This window comes from Epinephelus fuscoguttatus, linkage group LG19 (assembly GCF_011397635.1).
Source record: "Epinephelus fuscoguttatus linkage group LG19, E.fuscoguttatus.final_Chr_v1".
In the NCBI taxonomy this organism is placed as follows: domain Eukaryota; kingdom Metazoa; phylum Chordata; class Actinopteri; order Perciformes; family Serranidae; genus Epinephelus; species Epinephelus fuscoguttatus.
Genome location: NC_064770.1, coordinates 2,588,718 through 2,614,630, shown reverse-complemented (window position 1 = coordinate 2,614,630; position 25,913 = coordinate 2,588,718). Strand labels below are relative to the sequence as shown.

Sequence of the window (25,913 nt, the reverse complement as noted above, 5' to 3'; positions counted from 1 at the left end):
TTTGTGTATATAGAAAATGTTTTAGATCTTTGAGTTCAGATCATGAAAAATGGGAGCAAAAACAGCTCTCATGCATGTTCACAACAACATCAAGATCAACAAGGAAAGCGTACTCAGGCGGTGGGATGCCTCTGGACACAGGAGAATCCACCTGGCCTTCCGAAAGGTAATACTGTTAGACAGCCTTTGTAAATAAGAATTTGTTCTCAAATGCTTACCTGGTTAAAATTGAGATGAAAAAAAAAAAACAGTATTATTTGTCACATTTGCATTAACTGATCATAAGTCTGTCTGTCTGTCTGTCCTTTTTATGTACTTTCAGTGAGTTGAACCCTCTGGAGACAGGATCCAGCCAGCCCTCCAAAAGGTCAATAATAGCCTATATATCTATATCTGAGAGTGCCAAAAGTAAGAAAAAATAAAGAATCCAGTCAACAACATTATGTGATTGTGTATGTGTGTAATTGCACAGTTTAAAACACTATTTATTTTACTTTTTATTCATAAATAAGTGCTCAAAATTTTTTTGCTCTAATCCTGGTTATGGCCCTGGTGGCAACGCATAACAGGATAAATAATGTTTAGTTTTAGTTTAGATTAGTTTATTTGCACATAATGTTAAAAACAGACAGTATAAAATTTACAAGATTAAAAAAAGAAAATTGCCGGAGAGGTTAGAAGCCACTCTAAAAGCTTATCAAAGAAATTCCCCTGTCAAAACATCAATGAAATCACATAATAGAGAAGAAAAAAAATGGGTAAGGAAAGAAGAAATAGAGGAGGAGAGAGGGAAAAATCAAGACAAAGCAAGGTAGCAAATAAAACTATGTGTAGGTTAAATTACTCATCACTGGTTCAAGTAGCTACAGCACCTGTACCTGTACATCTGACACGGATCACACCCTTGAATCCCATGAAATCAATGCTGCGCAGATGAATTGCGTGTATTACAATTATCGTAATAACATCATTGCGTCTGATAAATTGCTCTTCTTTGTCATAACGTTATATATGCTACAATAAAGCTTAAAGCTGACGCCACAATTAAATCATATCAACACCAAATTGATGGTCTGAATAAAATCATCCTGATATTGAGCTGTGTTAGAAATTAACAGCTGCGCAAAAATATACCTAGTCTCCCTCTTTAAAAAACAAAAAGGAAAATCCCTCAAACACCATGAAGTGTAGACATGATAGGCTACTTTCCACATTTCCAGCAGCAAAGCTGTCAATTAGGCCCATTATCTTTAACAGGGATCATTTCCTCCAACAAAACAAAGTGTTGGCACTAATTAATGGTGCTATTAAGTGTCCACAAATGATCAGTTTCTTTCTTATGAAGGGGTGGGATGAAATTTCGACTTCTTTCCACTCCTTTTTGAACAATCTTTTCATTGTCTGTAGTTGTGGCTTTCTTTTCTTTTTTAATGTTCAAAATAAACTTTCAAATCAAAATCAATCAAATTAATTAAACTTCCCGTCATGACTGGGCTGCATTTTTTCCGAACAGCTGATTGGCCAGTGGGTGGTGCTTTTTATAGGATCAGATTCAACCCTGAACTTACCCTGCTCCGGAGCAGGATAGCCATTCAGAGTAAGTTACCATGGTGATCTACCCCGATAAGAACTGAACCGGCTTCGTGAGACCGAAAACCCAGGGTTAACCCTGAAGTTACCTCGCTAAGACATTAATCCTGCTTCGTGATACAGGCCCCAGCTAAAGTTAACTTGTTGTATTTCATCTTCACAAAAGACAGCAGTTGCAAGCTTGTGTTAATTCACTAAGTAATTACATTTGCGAGGCATATTGTATATTGTGAATACTTACTTACACCATTACCCAGAGACTAACAATAATGAAAGGAGCAGTGATCAGTGACCAACACATGCTGCAGTATTAACCAAATTAAAACACCTCTGTAGTGCAGAAAATAACTCTTTGCTCAGTCTTTTAAAATCCTGTGCCTGGCCTGCCCAGTATCTTGGCTTTCACCGGAACTAACGGAGAGAGAGGCTACTCGCAGCTCCTCTGCTGGCATAACCTAAATAACAACACAGTGGCTGCGGCGGAGCACTCCTTCCTCATGTTATTCTTCTACACTACACACAGGAGACTATAAGGTGCTTTCAGATAAGTAATTAATTCATCAATGCAGTCAACTTTTTAAAATAAAAAGGATGCGGACCATATATTATTGAATGGAATGTGAATTGCATACTGTTACAGGGGAAATATTACAGTAGTCTATGCAAACACTGGACCCTACGCAGACGTGTGTATGTCCCATATATATGTATATCCCACACACAACTGTAAATCTAGCTTTAAAGCTCCACAGTGTAGGATTTACGGGGATATGTTAAAACTAAGAATTGTTGTGTTTTGTTACCTTGGAACTACTACACACAGAGTGAGTCCTCATCCACAGAGTCCGTCATGTTATTCTACAGTAGCCAAGAACTGACATATCAGACACTGGCTCTAAATAGGGCCACTTGCATTTAACATTTTTGAGCTGGCCACAGAAGTTTCAGTTGGTTGCTGTTTGCAACCTCACCACTAGATGCCACTAAATCCTCAACACTAGACTGTTAATATCACATAAAACATCTAACCATAAGGTCTTTCATCTAGAGAAAATAAAGAAAAACACAAGGGAATGTATAATATGATATATTTAACCAAACCTAACTCCATTGTCTTACCATAGAGATCAGGGTTACTCCTTAGGTGGTGTTTAATAAAGTTTCTTCCAGGTAATGGCATCACTGACCCCTTAACTCTGTCCAATACCTGCATCACATAAAGGAATGTCAAGCAACAAAAAAAAAAAAAAAACACATTAAAAGAAACTCATATATTCTTTGAGCTAGGTTTATCATGAAAAAAAAAATCACATGTATCCATTGTTCAGTCACACCTGCCGTTGTATAAAAAGTGTATTTGTAGAGAGGGAGTGGCTCATACCTGCACTGTGTCCACATTGAAGAAAGATTGATAATACCCAAAGGTCCAGAAGCCACCAGTTGGTTTCTGTCCTCCTAACAGCTGGAAGCACACACATCTTTCAGCTGTGTTCATTCAAAACATCGAGACTCTCTTAGAAACTGTGTCATGATGAGTCAACACAGATACTTTACACACCTCTGAACTCTCCTCCTGACCCTCCTCATCCTCTGAGAGGTCTAGTTTAACATCCTCCCCTCTTTCTCTTTCTCCTCCTACTCCTCCTGCTGCTGTCGTGCTGGTGTTTGAGGCAGACATACTGAGTGTAGAGGCTCCCGGGTCTGCAGACAACAGCTCTGCTGCTTCCTCAAACTCTTAAGACATGCATTGAGAAACACAGGGAGACAGTAAAGTGGCTGTGTTACTACAAGCCTGGTTGTGTACATATATATACACATTCAGGCCAGTACCTGAAGCCAGTTCAACTCAGTCCGGCTCTCTCACTTCGCACAATTAATATGCATTTTAATGGTCAATATGTATTTAGTGTGGTAAACTAACCCCTATCAAATTTTCCACTTATTTTCTATTGGCTGATTGGACAGAAACATTAACAGAGGGCTTATAACAGGACAGTCTGATTTTCTGAGGGGATCCATTGACAGAAAATCTCATCTGAAATACAAACAATACGCAAAATTATTCCCAAAAAAGGGTCACATAATTTTGCTAATTTTTAGCATTCAAAAATGAGCTCCTTAACAGCCAACTCATCATATAAATATTGGTTATCAGTATTTTTGAAAACATCAACAAAAACCTGGAACAAACGGTACGGTCTCTCTTAAACCCTACTGCTGTTTCCTCAAGGCCCAGTTGTTTAAAATGTAATCTGATCGGATTTCAGCTATCAAATTGATCAAATCTTGGAAATGGGCAGTTCAAAAGAAAAAAGGATTTTGAAATCCCTAGATCATGTAATCCAGTCTTGGTTTTGATCTGAATAAAACCTTCAGTAGGTGTTGTTGAAAACTTTTTATTAGGATTGGGATACCTCTGATGCAAAAAATCTGGATTATCCTGATCCCAGCAGAAGGTTTGATTCAGGGTGGATTTCAGGAACATAATGTAACACAGGTTTGAATTTGGTCAAACATTCATAAAATATAATAATCACCCAAATTAAAAATTAAAGTGGATTAGGCGATTCTGAATAGCAAAAAATGGAATTTCCAAATCTGGATCATTCTGATCTGGATTGAATTTTAGAACAGCTGCCCTGAGAAGATTAACCTGCACTTTCACTTTTGTCTGAACCCAGGTGCCCTGTCCTACAGAAATAAAAAAGTGACACTCAGTGCTGCTCCTTGCTCCACTGGTAACCCAGAAATTGATCTGGTCACCATCTTAAGGGATGTCTCATTTCACCCCTTACTGTTCAAAGAAGCAAGATCACCCTTTGTCAGAAAATGTCTCGAGGTCTTGATCAAGAGTGAGGGTAGAATGGAGCGTGAGATGGATTTGCTATTTGGTGCGGCTTCTGCAGTGATGCGGGCACTGCGCCAGACCATCGTGGTGAAGAGGGAGCTGAGCCGCAAGGCAGAGCTTTCGATTTACTGGTTCACCTATGTTCCAACCCTCATCTATGGTCATGAGCTCTGGGTACTGCCCGAAAGAATGTGATCACAGATAGAAGCTGCTAAAATGAGTTTCTCTGTTGGGGGGGGGGGGGGGGGGCTGGGCTCAGCTTTAGAGATGAGGTAAGAAGCTTGGACATCTGGAGGGAGCTTGGAGGAGAGCCGCTGCTCCTTTGCATCGAAAGGGGTCAGTTTAGGTGGTTCGAGCATCGTGCCTCCCATTGGAGGTGTTTCGGGCATGTCCCAATGTTAGGAGGCCCTAGGGCATACCCAGAACATGCTGGAGGGATTACATATGTCATCTGGCCTGGGAACGTCTTGAGGTCCCCCAGGAGGAGCTTGAAAGTGTTGCTGAGGAGAGGGATGTCTGGGATGCTTTGTTTGTCCTGCTGCCCCTGCAACTCGGCCCGGATAAGCAGATGAAAATGGATGGATGGATGCATGTATCCTGTATAATTTCATGCAAAAAAATAAACTGATGGATTAAGGTTGAATTACACAATCTTTACCTTGGAACTGTAGATCATTAGGACTGGCCATTGCTTCAGTGATCAAACAGCAACCTCATGCAAGACCTAGGAGAAGATAATGGATGGATGGATACAGATGAGCACTGACAGCAGTTTTCACATACTAGGGTTCCCTGCACGCTGGGCAGAGTTTATTGGTCAACTGATAGATTGTAGGCTATGAATTTAGCTATACTTTTATAAAGTCTATGTTACTGAAATGATAAAGTTAGGTCATCTCTTTGCAGCAGCAAAGCTCACATATCAAGTTCTTTGACAATTAAATGTTCAGTAATCTCATAAGTCATCCAGACAAAGAACAAAGTCAATTTACTGTTAAATTAAAAAGAGATCTGGTTAGGATTTTAGCGTGTGCAGGCACCAGCCACCGGCCAAATGCTGGTAAAATATGCAAGTGGCTGCAAATTTGCCTCACTCACCAACCAAAAACATAATAATTGTCTGGTTGGTAGATTTTGGAATCCACTAGCCATGGTGGGAGACTGTTGGGAGAATTAAATTGATAGAGCAGCTAATATTGTTGTTGTAGCACTTTTTTTTTTTTTTAAATTTTATTTAATTTAGAACGGGACAGTGCACATTAATGAACATTATCACTTAAGTCACGTACATTCACTCACATGTTCTCCATCAACACTCAGAGACACAGAGCTGCTCCTCTGTTTAATCTGTCTGTTAATTAGTCTACAGTGTGACATTGGTCTTTATGGTGCAGGAGCTATGCTAAATCAGTCTGCGAATGAAGTTACTGCTGCAGCACAGGTACAATACTGTGGGCCTTTTACTCTGTAACTTTTAACCGCGTCCAGTCAAGCACTGATTTGTGTTTCTGTTATCGGTTTAGGTGCGCGGTGCCACGTCGAGCTGCGCACCTACTCGTTCTCCAAAGTAGGTCCAAAAGCCGGGCCGCCCGCACTCAAGGGGGTAGCGGTCACGTCTCACCGACTGCAGCCGATCCCCCGCCCGACCTGTTATTCCCCCTCAAACTAACCATGTGTTGTGGGACTCTACTCACCTCTGTCTGCAGGAGACCAGTGAGAAAGGCATTTTTAAAAGTCTTTGGGCTCTAGTTTCGCAGACCGGGAGAGGCGGGGGTGCAGCGCACCTGCGCTTCGCCAACTGGGTGTGGCCAGGCCGATTTTGCAAGTTTGGCACACTGTGCGCGCTGGCGCAGCTACTCGTCTGTCCCACCTCCGTCCCTCCTACCTGCGCAAGTCGGAAAGAGGGAGGAGAGAAGGCATGGAGTGGGTTTTACACACATCACACCAATCAAATGAGCCCCTCTCCTCGCCCTTAAATGCGCCACGTGAAGGCGTAATGAGAGTTTACTAAATTCGCCATGGCAGAAGAGAGCAGCAGCATCAGAGGGCCAGACTTCTCCCAGGAGGAAACTGATGTTTTGGTCCGGGAGGTCCAAGCTCGCAGTGTCCGAATATACGGAACTGCGAGCAGACCTCCACGGGAGGTCGTAGCCAGGGAGGAGGTCACCACAACTGTAAATCAATGTTGCGTTTCTCTCGTGCGCGCGCTCTCTCTTTCTCTCTCGCAGTCTCACTCTGTTTCTTTTCTTTTGACTTTTCTAAGATGACAGATGCTGAATATATACTCCCTATCTGATGCTGTGGCTGTTTGTGGTTGGCTGAGAGGGATGTGAACTCATTAGTTTGCAGGCTGGGTTTCCATTACGCATGCCAAACGGTGCCAATCCCCTTTGATCTGACATCAGATGTGACGGGACAGTCGATATAGAGATACATTTATGTGCTGATTGCAGATAGTTGCATTGAATAGTGTTTTTTGGGTATTTATTGCATTGTTAATGTGCCTGATATTCTGGAAACCTGCCTGTGAGGTTTTGGTGACGTGTGCGCACTGTCCGCTGGTCAGCCAAATTTCGGCTTACACCAGCTGCGCTCCCCCTGCGCTGACAGTAGATGTGGTTTCAGCTGGCAAGCATTTAGCGCACCTTCGGCGAAGCCTTTTGGCACGAAACTGTCACTGCGCCAAGCTGGATCTGTCGACACCTCCCCCTGCTGCGCCACTACACCCATCTCAGTGCACCTCGGTCTGCCAAACTACCAAACTGAGCGCGCCTCAGGTTGCGCTGCTCTAAACTAGCTCTGCGCGGGTTCGCCAAACTGCGCTGCGCCGGGAAACTAGAGCCCTCTGTGTGTTCAGCTCTCAGTGCTTTTGTAGCTTCTAACTGAATCTCTGTGGTTTGGAGTTCAGTTTCTCTCCTGCATCCTGTTTGTACTTTACATATCTGCTTTATTTTACTTTTTCATGTTCGCTATCAGCCGTATTAGAAGTTTTGTGAAGTTGCTGCTAGAAAATTCAACATTTCCTTATTTTGCTGCTTCACAATAAGTTTTTACAAAGCAAAATAACGGGGGGGCTTTTATTTTTAAGACTATATAAGAATTAAAATAGGTTTATTACAAAATTAGCGAAACTTAATTAGCAGCTTTTCCTCAATTAAGACAGGTCTTATAGTATGACAGGGAGGAAAGTACTATTTCCAAGGACAAAAAAATTGATGGGTTTAGCCCAAAATGGTTCTAGTGGAATAAATCTCAAGAATGCGCCAATTCAGATGAAATGTCAACATTCACTCCAGCATATCTATTAAATACACGTGTTAAGAACTGCAGTCAAGTGAGCCATAATTTGTGAGCCGTCGTCAAGCCAGCCGCGACACGGATTTTTAATGCGTGCCTATTCGTGGTATTACGGTAGGGATGGTGGAAACAGCCAGACCTGACAGAGACGCCTGTTTTTCAGCAATGCATTCTCCACTGTTTCTCTCTTTGATATACCAAATATTCAGTGCATCTTCTTGCACATTGTATGAATTTCAATTACAAAGTATCAGAAGTTTTTTACTGCACTGTTTTTTAAAAGGAACTCTAAATTAAAAATATTGACAATTTTTTTTCTCCTGTCACTAAATAAAATGTTTATTATGTTATACATTTTATTAATGCATTCCTATTCTGGATGACCCCTACAATGGTCATATCATAATTTTCATGCAATTTTACTGTAGAGTTTATGAGAAATTTAAAAGTTAAGTCTGCTCAAAACAAAACAAAATGTAATCAAAGTTTCCTAATATTAAATATTGATTTAAAGAAACCCTCCATAGGTTACATAAATCCTTCAATGGATTCTTGTTGTAGGTGACCCCCACTACATCCAGATTAATTTTCATACAATTTTGCTGTAGAATTTGTGAGAAATTTAAAGGTAAAATTTGCTAACAAAAAAAACAAAACAAAAAAAAAACATAACCTAAAGTATAATCATAATTTCCTCATATTAAATATAATTAAAACAAAATCCCTAATAGGTTAAATAAAGCTTTCAATGGATTCTTGTTGTAGGTGACCTTCACTACATCCAAAACTATTTTCATGCAGTTTTACTGTAAAGTTTATGAGAAATTTAAGGGTATAATCTGCTAAAAAAAAAAAAAAAAAAAAATACCCTAAAGTATAATCATAATTTCCTGAAAAAAAATAAAAAAACAATAAAGGTAAAGCCTGCTCAAAATACAACAAAATGTAATCAAAGCTTCATCATATTAAATATTAATTTTTTAAAAATCCTTCATAGGTTACATCAATCTTTTAATTGATTCTTGTTGTAGATCACTACCACTACATTCAAGACAATTTTCATGCAATTTTACTGTAGAATATATGAGAAATTTAAAGATAAAGTCTGCTCAAAATGCAACATAATCTGATCAAAGCTTCATCATTTTACATATTAATTTTCCAAAAAATCCTAAATAGGTTACATATATCTTTAAAATGATTCTTGTTTAAGGTTACCCTCACTATGACCATATCAACTTTCATGTAATTTTACTGTAGAGTTTATGAGAAATTTCAAGAGAAAACTCAAGCCCTTCTGTGTGGAGTTTGCATGTTCTCCCTGTGTCAGCGTGGGTTCTCTCCGGGCACTCCGGCTTCCTCCCACAGTCCAAAGACATGCAGATTGGGGACTAGGTTAATTGATAACTCTAAATTGTCCATAGGTGTGAATGTGAGCGTGAATGGTTGTCTGTCTCTATGTGTCAGCCCTGCGATAGACTGGCGACCTGTCCAGGGTGTACCCTGCCTCTCGCCCGATGTAGCTGGGATAGGCTCCAGCCCCCCCGCGACCCTCAAGAGGATGAAGCGGTTAGAAGATGAATGAATGAACTTTCTCAAACACATGACGTGATGCTATTTTTTTTGTGTCCATATGGTTTAGTCAAATTTAAAAGGGTTAAAATTTGAAAATAAATGTATGATTAACTTACAAACTTTAATTTTGAGTGGATCCAGTATGAAATTTCTGCTTTTAATATATTTTGAGAGAATATAATAGAGGATAATGGCAAAAATGTCTAAGTGGTGTAACCATAAAAATTTGCACCAAATAATTAAACTTGCATTAAATTATTACTTTTTTTATATTCAGTAAAGGTAATGGAATACATTTGTTCTAAATATGAAATTTAATTTGGGGAATCATGAAAGTCAAGTAAACTACATGAAGTGTCAAGTGGTGTAACCACCGTTTAAGAGGCCATTTTGTTAATATTGTAAAGAAGGCCATGTAACAGGAAATGGTATTACAGAGAAGGACCCCTGATGATCACAACTGCTGCATGAAAAGGTTAGAATCTCTTAAAATTACTAATAAATTGACGTTTTTAGACTCTGGTCAGGTTTGGTAAGTTTACATGTCAAATGGTATGACCCTAGAAAAACATTAATAATTCATAAAAATCATTAAAATGAATATTTACTTTAAAAAATATGTTTGAAATATTGCCACCAAGGCCATGTGCTTACACAGGTGTCCATGGTAATGCCTGTCAAATTTGATTTTAAAATGAAATGTCAAATGGTGTAACTGGTTACACCATTTGACTCCTATTAAGAGCCTTCTGTTATAGGTAATTATGTCAAATATTGGCAGTTTATGATGGTAATTTGTTAGATATCAGTAGTTTATGATGCTGATTAAAGATGTATTATAAAAAAACCCTACTTTTGATCTTGTACAGTAGCTTTAAAATACCTAAAAATCCAATAATTCATTTAAAGTAGAAGTGTTACTCAAACATTAAAATTTCTGTCTGTAAAATACAATTATTTACATTTCTGCTATTTCATTACAATATATGATACATTTATAGAAAACTAAAGTAATCAAACTAAATAAATAAAATCATTTTTCCCCATTAGATGCCAGTTTCAAACAAGGAAAAAGTGGCTTGTCATAGAGTGCTAATGCAAATGAATGCTAATGAATGCTAATGCTGCAGCAAGGGCCAATTACGTCCTTAAGAGTTGTTGTTGTCAGGTGACTTTTTCCCTTATCAGAATTTAAAATACAAAACATGAAACATGAGTTAAATTTTAAAATTAAATGATTGTTGTTAGCAAAGAATTTACAGTAGAAGAAATTAGTTAATTGTTGTCAGCTGTTCTTTTTTCTGAACTTTCTCTCTCATTAAATTTTTATCAACCATATTCACAATAGTAGACCAGTTCACCCTTATGAGTTGTTATCAGGTGACTTTTTTCTTAACAGAACTTAAGTTACAAAACATGAGTTAAATTTTAAAATGAAACATGATTGTAAAATGTATTTTCAGCAAAGAACTGACAGTAGAAGAAATTAGCTCACTGTTGTCAGATGTTCTTTTTTCTGAACTGAAATAACATGAAAAAAACAAGTTCACTTAACCTTGTTGACTGTCATATTTGATTTTCAGTGTCAATTCCTTCACCAAACAGTGGTGTTTGACTGTAGAAGGAACATGGTCAGGCAGTGTATCATATTTTTATGAAAAATACCAGTTACACCAATTGACACAACCCAGTGTCATTTGGTGTAACTGGTATTTTTTCATAAAAATATGATTATATACAGGAAAATAAATGTGGAGTAAAATGTGGAATAAATGTAATCCACCTCTGTAGTGTAACACTGTGTTTTTTAACAAATTTTACATAATTTGTCACACGTTATTTAGAAAAAAGGGGTGTTTCTAGGAAATGTCCTGCTCAGTATTGCCAAAATGCATTAAAATTTAAATATAGAAATACTCCAAAAATATCTTATTTCAATTTAATGCTTTTCAAATAAAGATATTTTTTATAAGTACACTTAAATCTACTGTAGGTGGATAAAATATTTAATATTTATCATTCTTTCGTGGTTACACCATTTGACATTTTCAGGAGCATTCAGTCTTACTTTTCATAAAAAATGGTGCAAATGTCATTTCAAATGACATAAAACCAAGAAAAATACAGAATGCACATTTTAACAAATCTGATGCATGCTTTGAAAACTATTTTTGAAGATATTTCTGAATTGCTCATCTTGCCAACCCTTATTTGTCACTGACCCATAAATTTCCTTTTCGGCTTGCTGTGCACTGTTTATATACCTAATTTTCTGTGAAAGTAAAGTTCCATTTTTGAGAGCATATAACCTGTCATGTTCATAATCTAAATCTGAATGAAATCCAATGTTATGCTAGCATGTCTTCCCTGTCCTCAATTAAGTAATGTTGAGGGTTTTTTTTTTAGCAATCTTTCTGTAGAATACTTTTAATAACACTGTCAAAAACAAAGACAATAACATCAAAGTCTTTCAGCCTATGTGAACTTCATATTTTATATTGTACTGCTTTAGGTTTTTAAGTTTTCTGTCGCATTTGTTCTCTTGTGCTTCCTTTTACATAGTTTTGTAGATTTCTTTCTTTTTTCCAGACACAACCTACTTTTGTCTGCAAGAGTACAGCACTTCAGTTGTTGTATTGTACCCACTAACATCAGATAGTCAGATGGTCGACAGATCAATAGTTGTAATTTTTTTACTAAAAGTAATGCACATGCATAAATTTAAAAATTTCCAGGGTGTTTCAAGGGTGTTGAGCAGTCTGATGTTAGAGGGTATAATACAATGACTGAAATGCTGTCCTCCTGTAGACAAAAGTAGGTTGTGTTTGGAAAAAAGAAAGAAATCCACAAAACTATAATGTAAAAGGAGGTGTAAGAGAACACTTGTTTTTGCTCTGAAAAGTTGAACCTTTAATTTATATACAGTGCATTCAGAAAGTATTCAGACCCCCTTCAATTTTGTCACTTCTGTTACGTTGCAGCCTGATGCTACAATCATTTAAATTCTTTTTTTTTTCCACTTTAATCTACACTCAGTGCCCCATAATGACAAAGTGAAAACAGAATATTAGAATTTTTTGCAAATTTATTAAGAAGGACAAACTGAAATATCACATTTGCATAAGTATTCAGACCCTTTGCAGCAACACTTGAAATTCCGCTCAGGTGCCTCTCATTCCCCTTGACCATTGCCAAGATGTTTCTACACCTTGACTGGACTCCACCTGTGGCAAATCAAATTGATTGGACATGATTTGGAAGGCACACACCTCTCTATAAAAAGGCCTCACAGGTGACAATGCATATCAGAGCAAAAACCAAGCCATGAGGACAAAAGAACTGCCTGCAGAGCTCAGAGACAGAATTGTTGCAAGGCACAAATCTGGGGAAGGCTACAAAAAAATTCTGCTGCACTGAACGTTTCCAAGAGCACACTGGTCGTGCTGACGTATTGCGGTAAGCGAGTTGTGTCATTTCCGGTGTTTCTGTGACAGCGTCTCTGTACTGCTCTGGTGGATTCTACTAGCCTGCTTTCTCACTTCAGTTGCTTTAACGTTGCTTTAACGTCTACTTCAAGTCTTAACCCACACTGGTTCTGTTTAAGCACTTAACGTTATAGCTCTCCTCCTTTCTACGACTTTCTCGCTAATCTCTTAGCTGTTGTAGCCGGTGCGGAGCCACATAGCATAGCCTTAGCCTCTGCTAACTGTCCTCCGGTAACTCCCGTTCAGCCGGGAGGTTGGGTTACAGTTCGCCAGAAGCACAGTTCCAAGCCGAAGCCCACGGCTCACCACCAGCCTGTTCACGTTTCCAACCGCTTTTCCCCACTCAGCGACACACCCGCTGAGGATAAAACTCTGGTTATTGGCAGCTCTATTCTGAGGAACGTGAAGTTAGCAACACCAGCGACCATAGTCAAATGTATCCCTGGGGCCAGAGCGGGCGACACTGAATCAAATTTAAAACTGCTGGCTAAAGCTAAACGTAGATTCAGTAAGATTGTTATTCACGTCGGCGGCAATGACACCCGGTTACGCCAATCGGAGGTCACTAAAATTAATATTGCCTCGGTGTGTGAATATGCAAAAACGATGTCGGACTCCGTAGTTTTCTCTGGACCCCTCCCAAATCTGACCAGTGATGACATGTTTAGCCGCATGTCATCATTTAATCGCTGGCTGTCCAGGTGGTGTCCAGCAAACGATGTGGGTTTCGTTAATAATTGGCAACCTTTCTGGGGAAAACCTGGTCTCATGAGGAGAGACGGCATTCATCCCACTTTGGATGGAGCTGCTCTCATTTCTAGGAACCTGGCAAACTTTATTAGTAATTTAAATCCCTGACAACCCAGAGTTGAGACCAGGACTCGGAGACGCAGTCCTACACGCTTCTCTGAGCTTCTAGTTCAGTTACCCAGCCATAGTTTTCATAGTTTTATACAAATGGTGTCTGTCCCCCGACCACCTAAATCATTTAAATCTAAAATTAAACAAAGAGGAGTTGTGCATAACAACCTCATAAAAATTAAAACCTCTTCTGTGACAGAAAGACAAAACAGGAGAATTATATGTTAAATATCAGGTATCTATCGTCTAAAGCAGTGTTAGTAAACGAATTAATATCAGATAATCATATTGATTTACTCAGTCTCACTGAAACCTGGTTGTGTCAAGATGAATATGTCAGTCTAAATGAATCCACTCCTCCCAGTCATAGTAATACCCACATTCCTCGAGGCAGCGGCCGAGGAGGGGGAGTTGCAGCCATTTTTAACTCTAGTCTGTTAATCAGCCCTAAACCTAAGCTAGATTATTATTATAATTCATTTGAAAGCCTTGTTCTTAGTCTTTTACATCCGACCTGGAAAACCTCGCAGCCACTTTTATTTGTTATAGTGTACCGTGCTCCTGGCCCGTATTCTGTATTTGTATCTGAATTCTCAGAGTTTTTATCCAGTTTAGTTCTTAAATCAGATAAAGTTATTAGTGTAGGTGATTTTAACATTCATGTCGACGTTGATAATGACTCCCTGGCTACCGCGTTTATCTCATTATTAGACTCCATTGGCTTCAGTCAGGGTGTACATGAACCCACTCACTGTTTTAACCATACCCTCGATCTAGTTCTGATGTATGGAATTGAAATTGATAACCTAAAAGTCTTTCCACAGAATCCCTCGCTATCGGATCATTATCTGATTACTTTTGATTTCTTGTGACTCGATCACACGCCACTCAGCAACAGTTACTATACTAGATGTTTATCAGATAGTGCTGTCACAAAATTTAAGGAAAAGATTACTCCGTCATTAAATTCAATACCAAGTCCCTCAGTAACAGAGGTTTCCCGTACCGACTTTGATCATTTTGTCGATAGCGCCGTAGGCTCGCTGCAAACAACACTTGACTCTGTAGCTCCTCTTAAAAAGAAGTTAAAAAAGCAAAGAAAATTCGCTCCTTGGTATAACTCTCAAACCCGTAAGTTAAAACAAATATCACGAAAGTTTGAAAGGAATTGCCGATTAACCAAACTGGAAGAATCTCATTTAATCTGGACAGACAGTCTCAAAAGTTATAAGAGGGGCCTCCGCAATGCCAGAGCAAACTATTACTCAGCTTTAATAGAAGACAATAAGAACAACCCCAGGTTTCTTTTCAGCACTGTAGCCAGGCTGACTGAGAGTCAAAGCTCTATTGAGCCTTGTATTCCTTTAGCCCTTAGTAGTAATGATTTTATGAGCTTTTTTAATGACAAAATTCTAACTATTAGAGGCAAAATTCATGACCTCCTGTCCTCAGATAGTACCTATCTAACCTCAAACACAGCTGTAAAACCTAATATATATTTAGATTGCTTCTCCCCAATTTCTCTTCAAGAATTGACTGTAGTGATTTCTTCATCCAAATCATCAACGTGTCTCTTAGACCCCATCCCAACTAGGTTACTTAAGGAGGTCTTTCCTTTAGTTAACACTCATGTATTAGATATGATCAATATATCCTTATTAACAGGCTATGTACCACAGTCTTTTAAGGTAGCTGTAATTAAACCTCTACTAAAAAAGCCCACCCTGGATCCAGAGGTGTTAGCCAACTATAGACCAATATCTAATCTTCCCTTTATGTCAAAGATCCTTGAGAAAGTAGTCATGAACCAGCTGTGTGATTTTCTCCATGATAATAATTTATTTGAGGAATTTCAGTCAGGATTTAGAGTGCATCATAGCACTGAGACAGCACTAGTTAAAATTACAAATGACCTTCTGATTGCTTCAGACAAAGGACTTGTCTCTGTACTTGTTTTATTAGATCTTAGTGCGGCGTTTGACACAATTGACCATCAAATTCTACTGCAGAGACTGGATCACTTAATTGGCCTAAAAGGTTCTGCACTAAGCTGGTTTAAATCTTATTTATCTGATCGTTTTCAGTTTGTTCACGTTCATAATGAATCGTCCTTACGTACTAAAGTTTGTTTTGGAGTTCCATGAGTTCTGTGCTCGGACCAATCCTATTTACTCTATATATGCTTCCTTTAGGTAACATCATTAGAAATCACTCTATAAATTTCCATTGTTATGGATGATACTCAGTTGTATTTGTCGATGAAGCCAGGAAGAAACTAATCATTAACTAAACTCCATAATTGCCTTAAGGACATAAAAACTTGGATGAGCACCAATTTCCTGATGTTAAATTCAGACAAAACTGAAGTTATTGTTCTTGGCCCCAAACAACTCAGAGACTCTTTATCTGATGACATAGTTTCTCTTGATGGCATTGCTCTGGCCTCTAGCACTACCGTAAGAAACCTCGGAGTAATATTTGATCAAGATTTGTCTTTTAATTCTCATTTAAAACAAACCTCATGGACTGCATTTTTCATCTGCGTAATATTGTGAAAATTAGGCCTATCCTGACCCGAAAAGATGCAGAAAAATTGGTCCACGCTTTTGTTACCTCTAGGCTGGATTACTGTAACTCTCTATTATCAGGTAGCTCTAGTAAGTCCTTAAAAACTCTCCAGCTAATTCAGAATGCAGCAGCACGTGTACTAACAGGAACTAATAAACGCGATCATATCTCTCCTGTTTTAGCTTCTCTGCACTGGCTCCCTGTAAAATCCAGAATTGAATTTAAAATCCTACTGTTAACTTATAAAGTTCTAAATGGTCAAGCTCCGTCATATCTTAGAGAGCTCATAGTGCCTTATTATCCCACCAGAACACTGCGCTCTGACAACGCAGGGTTACTCGTGGTCCCTAAAGTCTCCAAAAGTAGATCAGGAGCCAGAGCCTTTAGCTATCAGGCTCCTCTCCTGTGGAATCATCTTCCTGTTACGGTCCGGGAGGCAGACACTGTCTCCACATTTAAGACTAGACTTAAGACTTTCCTCTTTGATAAAGCTTATAGTTAGGCTATAAGGCTGACTTAGGCCTAGTCTGCCAGAGGACCCCCTACAATACACCGGGCACCTTCTCTTCTTCTCTCTCTCTCTCTCTCTCTCTCTCTCTCTCTCTCTCTCTCTCTGTCTCTGTCTCTCTGTCTCATTGTGTCATACGGATTTGTGATATTGGGCTGTATAAATAAAATTGATTGATTGACTGGTCTCCATAATTCTTAAATGGACTAAGTTTGACACAACCAGGACTCTACCAAGAGCTGCTCATCTGGCGAAACTGAGTAATCGGGGGAGAAGGGCTTTAGTAAGAGAGGTGACCAAGAACCCGATGGTCACTCTGACTGAGCTCCAGAGATCTGTGTGAAGATGGGACAAAGTTCCAGAAGGACAACCATCACTGCAGCCCTCCATCAATCTGGGCAGAGTGGCTAGACAGAAGCCTCTCCTCAGTGCAAAACACATGAAAACCCGCTTGGAGTTTGCAAAGGAGCACCTGAAGGACTCTCAGACTGTGAGAAACAAGATTCTCTGGTCTGATGAAACCAAAATAAAACAGTTTGGCCTCAATTCTAAGCCTTATGTCTGGAGGAAACAAGGCACAGCTCATCACCTGCTCACCATCCCAAAAGTATTGCAGTATTGCGCATGCGCAGCTTCCGGGTGCATTTGATTTGCAACACAAGATAACAAGAGTAAACTGACAAGAAGTGCATAATCGTTTTATTGGGCTGTGCGATATGACGATATATATGTCGTGTGACGAGAGAAAAATGTCTATTGTTTCATATTTTTCTCTATCATTTATATTGTTGTGACGCAAATTACACTTTTTACGGCAATATTTTTTGTCATTTGGAGTTTCTCCATTATTATTATATTTTCAATTTGTCATTATGGGGTTCTGAGTGTAGATTAATGTGAAAAAAAAAAGAATTTAAATGATTGTAGCATAACAAAAGTGAAAAAAGTGAAGAGGGTCTGAATACTTTCTAAATGCACTGTAGACAGTGCACAGCAAACTTTCTTTTTAAATTTCTCTTTAAATTTTTCATAAACTCTACAGTAAAACTGAATGAAAATTGGTCTGGTCAAAGTGGGGGTCACCTACAACAAGAATGCATTAAAAGATTTATGTAACCTATTAAGGATCTTTTTTTTTAAATTAATATTATATATAAAAACAACAATAATAATAATAATAATATATTAATATATTTGGGGCGGCAGTAGCTCAGTCCATAGGGACTTGGGTCGGGAACCGGAGGGTCGCTTGTTCAAGTCCCCATCTGGACCAAAATATGGAGCGTGGACTGGTAGCTGGAGAGGTGCCAGTTCGCCTCCTGGGCACTGCCGAGGTGCCTCTGAGCAAGGCACCGAACCCCCCAACCGCTCGGAGCGCCTGTCATGGGCAGCCCACTCTGACATCTCTCCACTTAGTGCATGTATAGGTCCAGTTTGTGCACGTGTGTGTTCGGACCTGTGTGTAATTGACAAACATAGTGTAAAATTGAAAAATTGAATTTCCCCTCGGGGATTAATAAAGTATATAAAATTGAATTAAAAAATTAAAAAAAAAAAAAATTTGAATATGAGGATGTGAAGGGGGGCGTGGTTACCAGTCGGCTGCAAGAGAGAGAGAGAGAGAGAGGTGGGGGGGATGGCTCAGGAGAGTAGTGGCAGGTGAGTTGATGGGGACAGCTGCTGCTGATTAATCTGACTGCTCTTTCTCCCCTTTTTTATGCAGTATTGTGCTGATCCTGGAGAGAGACATCTGCTCTCTACAGAGAGGGAATTTCTGCCTGTGTGTGTTTCAGTTAGAGGCCGTTTACACGTACACGGTGATTTTGATAAACGGAGACATCTTCCTTCGTTTGTGCCCTTCGTTTACACGCAAACGTAGATTTCTCCTCTGAAAACGAGTCTTTCTAAAAACTCCGGCCAGAGTGGAGATTTTGGAAAACTCCGGTTGCGCGTTTGCATATAAACTGAGATAAACGGAGTTATAGGCAGCCGACGTCACAGTATGCGCCGTAACTTGCGCCTGTGTCAAAAGTGCGGCCTATGTTGCTATGGTGACAATGGATACATGGAAGGCTTGCGCCTCTCGTTACACTGCCACCTACAGGTTTGGCATGCTCTTGTGTATATATACACGGGTAAGTGTAAACCAAGATCTTTTTGAAAACGGAGACGGTGAAATGTCCGTTTATGAAAATAGCCGGCAACGTGTAAACGGCCTCTCAGTGTATGGAAGAACACGTACTGCAGGAGCCGGGCAGCTGCGAGCACACGTGTTTATTATTTGTTGTAGGCTAATGATTATTGTTTGGAGCAGACAATGGGTATAAAAGTCTGTAAACCTGACGGAGGATCTGTGAGTTTGTGCTGGGGAAAACTCACGAATGTAGCAAGACAGCTACAGAGGAAATTATTAAATATTCAGTTGCAATTTGAGCAGACTTTACCTTTTAAATTTCTCATAAAATTGCATGAAAATTAATCTGGATGTAGTGGGGGTCACCTACAACAACAACAATCCATTTAAAGATTTATGTAACCTATTAGGGATTTATTTTAAAAAATATATTTAATATGAGGACATTAGGATTTTTTTTTTAATTAATATTTAATATTAGGAAGCTTTGATTACATTTTTGTTTTATTTTGAGCAGATTTTACCTTTTAAATTTCTCATAAACTCCATAGTAAAATTGCATGAAAATTATGATATGACCATTGTAGGGGTCACCCAGAATAGGAGTGGATTAATAAAACGAATAATATAATAAGCATTTTATTTAGTGACAGGAAAAAAAGTTTGTCGATATTTTTAATTTAGAGCTCTACAGTACAGCAGAAAAACTTCTGACACTTTGTAATTGAAATTCATATAATGTGCAAGACAATGCACTGTATATCTGGTATATCAAAGGGACAAACAAGGGAGAATGCGTTGCTGCTCATGGTATTACGGTAGGGATGGTGGAAACAGCCAGGCGTCTCATGATGTTTCCACCATCCCTACCGTAATACCATGAATAGACACGCATTAAAAATCCGTGTCGCGGCTGGCTTGACGACGGCTGACAAATGACGGCTCAATGGACCGCAGTTGTTCAGAGCAGATTTTGTGCCATTTTTTGGATAGGAGAGGAATTAATGGGGTGAGGACATCTTACCATCTTACCCTACAGTTCTGCTCTAACGTTGATACTCTGCCTCTGCGTCTTGATCAGAAAAAAATAAAAACCAACCTGTTCTTGTACAGCAGGATGTCCCTGGAGATGATGATGCGTGACGGTAATAGCTATGCTAATCTGACGCTACCACTCTTGTTTCTCATCTGTTTGAAGATGTGTAGGTAGGTGACGTAAATATAAAACACCACAGCCCATGTAGTGTTAATAAACTCACACAAAAAAAATTTGTAGACTGCTCTCAACTGTAGTTCATAACTATCGCAGCTGCTGTCTGTCACGCAGGTCAGGTTATCATGTCTTCCGGTACACGTCACCACGTAAACAAAGCTGTCACTTGAACGATCTTCTTTTAAAAATTAGTTTTTATTTATTTTTACTAAAATACAGTGTGTACTGTGTGATCTACAGTTAAGCGACACATCGGATGCATTTCCAATTTACAAAAAACTTAACTTCATGTATTCTTTGTTACTAATACGCTTTGTGTTCAAGTGCCCGTATGTGGAACGTTTGCGAGGTATTGCTTTCTGTCGGAAGATAAAAAATGAGTCGCTTTTCGGTTGCCATTTTGGCTCCATGTGAGGTGAGTTCCGGATGTTTCTTCAGCGTGGAGGTGACCGCACCGGTGAATAAAACCAGGTGAAATGGCTTCGTTGTGGGCAATAAGGAGGATGTTCTGCACGGCAGCAGACAGAGCTGCAGCTCCGGTCACAGGCAGCAGATGGGAAAGGTTGAAAAACAGCAAGGCGGGTGAGAAACAGAGTCAGCTGACGTTAGGGTTTGTGGAAGGTTACAGGGACACTACAAGCCAACGTAGCTTTCGATATGATGTCAAAGTAAACAATAGTTAATCCTGCTGCACCATCCACAGGTATTATAATGTTTGTAGAGGAAAATATGATTACGTATTTTCATAAAAACGTTCCAGTGTACATGTTGCAAATATTGGCACAAATATGTGTGACTATGTTCCCTTTGTATTTTTGCTATAAAAGCATTAGTGTAGTTGTTATCAATCAGGTCAAGGTTTTTTTTCATAACACTTACTAATGGCAGCAGCTGATACAGGCCTGTATAACTTCAGTCCTGTGTATCATGAATCTGTTTGATAACGTCTCCTGACACTCGCTCCTGCACCTGTTACACTGTCACCAAAAAATAAGTGAACACTTGATGGTTAACTTACAGTATAACACCAAGTCAGTTAAACTTCAGAGATATCAATCTGCCCACAAGTGATTGTGAATCTATTTCGCCTGCTGTGGTGAAAGTATTACTTCGTCAGTACATCTTGCTGCTGCTGCTGCTGTTGTTGCTTTCGTACATACTGAGAACATATGCTTCGCATGTTTTTCATGTATATGGGTGAAAATCTATTGTAAAACTCATCACAATCTGGAAAACTTGAAGCCTAATATGTAAACAAATATTTATAAGCCCAATAGAAGTTAACATTTATGAAACTAATTAATCAATCAATTTAATTAAATTTTTAATCTGAACCATTCTGTTCTTTATTTCAAATGAGCTGAAATGAGGATTAGCAGAAAGCTTCCAAAAATGGGTTGTCAGGATATCTTATAAACATATAGGGATGCACAATATATATTGGGCCGATAAATTATCGGCCAATAATGGGGTATTTTTTATAATTATGCAACATTCCGATAATTAAAATTATAAGCAATAAATAGCGCAAGTAATACAAAGCCAGACTGCTTTCATTGACTTAACAAGAGCAGCATCTACACACCCAGCACAGTAGGTGGTACATATACCTTCAAACCTAGTTTGCAAGCCACCAGTAAACACTGAGTAGAAGAACAACAAATGCAGCATGCTTGTATCCAACAACAAGCTTTTAAAAGACTTGACATTTGTTAAACTTGTGAAAAACTGCTAGCCATATGATGCTACAATTAATGATTATTTGTATTGATACCTGGCAACTCAGTCTGGAGCACATCTCTCTCTCTGGCTGCGTGTGTGTTCGAGACACAGCAGCTTGTTTGTCTGAGTTGAGTGTTAATGTGTGAGGTGAATCAATAGCACATCGCTATTCTACTTGGTAGCTGTAGGCTAATCTATCATGGGACATTGAGATGGGGTCTGGGTGTGTTTATAAAAATGCAGCGTGATGATATAAACATTTCATGTTTTCATTTCATGCCAGATGTAAAGAGGACCTGCTGTTGTGCATTCAACCTGTTCATATGAGTCACCTGTCACTGTTTGTGTCTGTTAGTAGAGACTCAGTTCTGCAGTTTAGTTTATACACTTTACTGATACAACAGAGAATTGCACAGTAACACTGGGCTTCATCATTTCCCTCTCTTTCTCTGATTAAAAGTCATTTTACATTCACATCCTCAAGTTCATCTGTAGTGTAGGGTTATATGGGGGCAGGGACATTGAGAGTATTTGACAGTACCCCAGAAAATCTCCCTCTTTTTCACAGCCAGATGTTGGCAGGTTTGGGAGAGTCAGAACTGTTCTTTGTTTTTGTTGTGTTAGCAATAGTGATGTCATTTTAATGTGGTTAGGTCAGGCCTATGGAATATTAAATCATCCATATTTTCTCACCACATCTTAGCCTTTCTTACCCTCGGGTGTACATCAGCTACAGAATATACACTTTGTAAAATACAAAAATGTGAAATTATCAGTTATAGGCCATGAGAAGCAGGTGACTAGACGATTGGTTATCGGTATCAATTGAAAAAAAATATATATTGGTGCATCCCTACTAACAAATGCTTCTGATGTTTGTGGCTGTTGCAGCTGTTACAGGAACCCATTTATAAAACAATTAACTTTAATAAAACCATTTCAGAACTTGAACTGAACACTGCATTTGCGGAAATTCACCAACATAGTTATTTAGGCTTTGTAATTTGTCGAACTAAATGAGTTAGTCTTATTTTTTATTAAATCAACTTTCTTTAAGGAATATAATTGATGGTGCTATTTGTCAGTGCAGGTGCTCCGCTGGAGTGCAGACAGTCACAGTGTAACCACAGTGGAAAAAGTTGTTTTTGAAAGGATAGACACCATGGAAATGGAGAAAACAGTCACAAAAAGTTTTTTATTTTGAGAGCCCCTCAACATAAATACAGCACCTTGGGTGCCTTGGTCCTGACCACATCAGTCGTACAACAAATAACGTTAAAGCACACCCTCTCCTGTAATATTGCTTACCTACAGAAACAATTGGTGTCCAGTCTTTATTTTTTTATCAACAGCATATTTAGTTCCCTTAAAGTCAGAGAGGAGAATGGAATCTGTGAGACTGTGCTGCTCAGTCTGAGGATCGATTTAATGCCATGAAATTGAAAAATATTGTCCAGGAAATAGCTAAATATTAAATAGGACAAAGAAACTGGGTTTTCACCACCAAACTGTACAACCACTCTCTTGAAATTGCTTTGAATTGTGTGTGTTAAAGACACCGCACAGGACTAAGTGTCCTTTGTTGTGCTGCATCCTTCCTTCTGTCTGTAGGTGTGTGGTGTCGCAGCCTGTTCTCTGACTACAAAGATGCATCCTGGGAGGTGGTTGCTGGTTTATGGGAGCGTCCGGTCAAAGCGTCTGTATATGCCTCACTGCTTGCTGGGACATGGGCCTGCTTCTACACTAAACCTGACTGCTCGTCCTTTGAAGCCACCCTGCTGGAGTGCTCCAACCAGCTGGGCCTGCTTTCCCCGTGGATACGCAACGGGACCTCTGACAGCCACGTACAGAGTCTAGTAAAGCTTCGTAACGAGGGCCGGCTCCGTCATGCCAGCCTGGGTCTTCTCTCTCTGGTGTACTGTGCCGACTACGACCCTGACACCACACTGTATGAAGCCCAGTGCTCCAATCTGTCGGTACCCTGGAGGGAGCTCCCTGAGCGGATGCTAGATGTGGGCTTCATTGGCCGCTGGTGGGTGCTGGACTTAAAGATGAAGGACTGTGATGTGAACGAGGAAGAGTTCAAGCACCTTCCAGCACACATGCAGGTGACATTGCCACCCAGTGTTAGGGAGGTGGAAAGGAATGAGAGGTTGCACAAAGAGTCCTGGTTAGTACTGACTATGGAGGAAGAGGGGGAAGAAACAAATGTTGTGAACATAAAGGAGGAGAGTGTCAGTGAAGAGAGCCAAATAGCAACACTGAAAGAGTAACAAGCTGAAGTGCTGTGGAGACATTTCACGCTGCAAGGAAAAAACATGCTGAATACAGAACTATACAAGGGTAGTTACTCTTTTTTTTGTTACAGTACTGGATTTAAAAAAAAAAACACTTTTAGAACTCATTTTTCAGTTATGAATTGTCCAAACTATTTACTGCCACCACAAGTGGCCAAGGAATGAGGAAACATCCACAGCTTCCTCATCATAGTAAAAGCAGCCCTCTTCAAAGTCTTTAGTTTTATTTATTCCAGCCTGTTTTTGTATCACAGAAAGTAATGCAATCATTTATCCTTTGAACCATGTATCAATAAATCTGTCAATTATTTCTAGATATCTTACTTTTGTTTTATCTCACTTGTCTCCCAACTCTAACATATTTATACAGACCACCAGCTGTTTTAAGATAGCATTTTCAATGTGTGATGTCTGTTTGTCCCCATCCCATCAACCTGCCTTGCCTTGTTGTCTTTTATTTAATTTAGGATTTTCACACATTTTCATTTACTGTCCTTTTCTTTACTTTCTGGCGCTGTGAGTGTGAAAATGTTTGTCTCTAGGAAGCATCCTCTCTTCTCTTAAAGTCTGAGCCGCTGACACCAAACCTGGCTTTTGCCTCTGATCTTTTAAATACAGTAAATCAATTAGGGATGCGCAAATAAGTACTCTAGTACTTGATTTGGACATCAGCATTTGTTCAATGTTTTGAGTAATTACTGCCAAATCTTCTTCATGTGAACATGACTTTTGTATTTTTCACTCTTTAAAATGGGTCAAATCCAATTTCAGGAAAGCTGTGTGCAGTGTATTGCTTGGCTTAGCGCCTCCATGTCTAGCTGTTGCTTTTTTATATTTAATATGAGACTACTGCTGCAGAAGTGTGAGCTCCATGCCGGGGAACAGTTGATAGTCCGCCTGCACACACACATGCACACAGTGACAGGGCTAACTCTTAGCATCAAAAGTCTAAAGTTATCTCATGGTTATTAACAGGTTTATCAACAGAGTTGAGTCGTTTTGGTGTTGGTGTAAGTTCAATGGGATGTTAATGGGCACAGTGTCTAATGATAGCTGCTTTTGTGTTAGCTCATGATAACTGGCCAGATGTTAAACTGACTAGGAGGGAAGTGGCTCTGGACCCTGGTGACAGTCCTGCAGTGCTGCATCTAACCTAATGACAGAGACAGAAAAATTGCTGATTTTTCTTATGTTAACTCTGAATGTATGGTTTAATAGGATAATTAAAGCCTTGCTGTTTAATCATTCAGATTCGAATTGCACTTATTTCCCATTGTAGACCAATTTATATTCCTGTTCATTTGTTTGATTTTTTTGTTGTTGTGAGTACTCAAGCAGGCTACATATGCTGATATCTGTGTATAGAGATTTGGGGTGACTTAATCCTGTGTAATACTTTAATGTGAGGGTGAAAACTGCTGTTCAAAGAAACGACTGACAGTGTTACCACAAAAGTGGTAAGTTTAGATGGTCCTTCATAACAAACTAAGATCCAAACAGGGTTTTGATTCTAACGGACAGTAAAAGTCCACTAATTAATGCACTTTGATACATGCTTTAATATGGACTGAATCAATGAGGAAATGAAATGGCATGTCTGGCTTTTTCAGAGTGAGGAGACAGAGAAACTCAGGGTTTCCCTCATCCCAGGGTTAAGTAACTCAGAGTTTTCACTAAACCTGCTTTTTGAAACAGGGCCCAGGCCTTTGGAGTGTAGAAACAGGGTACTGTGTCGGTAAACACTTTTGTCAGGTCAGTGTGTGTCATGTTGGCAGGTGCTTCCTGAGCTACAGTTAGTAGTTTGTCAGTAAAACT

The 25,913-nt window shown here is 39.3% G+C and overlaps 2 protein-coding genes across 2 annotated transcripts in view; one reads left to right on the top strand and one right to left on the bottom strand.

Annotated features, from left to right (window-relative positions):
* yipf2 (Yip1 domain family, member 2) overlaps window positions 1-20,207 on the bottom strand; it is a 57,729-nt gene extending 37,522 nt beyond the window's left edge. Inside the window, exons 1-5 of the mRNA XM_049560309.1 lie at window positions 19,966-20,207; window positions 5,097-5,162; window positions 3,149-3,324; window positions 2,972-3,052; window positions 2,710-2,797 (exon numbers count right to left, since the gene is read on the bottom strand). Of these exons, the coding sequence (XP_049416266.1) occupies window positions 2,710-2,797; window positions 2,972-3,052; window positions 3,149-3,324; window positions 5,097-5,127 (376 nt within the window). The 5' untranslated portion in view covers window positions 5,128-5,162; window positions 19,966-20,207. The remainder of the gene's footprint in view (window positions 1-2,709; window positions 2,798-2,971; window positions 3,053-3,148; window positions 3,325-5,096; window positions 5,163-19,965) is intronic.
* A 255-nt stretch (window positions 20,208-20,462) lies between these two features.
* Window positions 20,463-25,347, top strand: timm29 (translocase of inner mitochondrial membrane 29). The gene is made up of 2 exons (XM_049560334.1): window positions 20,463-20,661; window positions 23,413-25,347. Exons 1-2 carry the CDS (start codon window positions 20,556-20,558, stop codon window positions 24,072-24,074), a joined length of 768 nt encoding a protein of 255 aa, XP_049416291.1. The 5' UTR covers window positions 20,463-20,555; the 3' UTR covers window positions 24,075-25,347.
* Window positions 25,348-25,913: the final 566 nt, after the last annotated feature.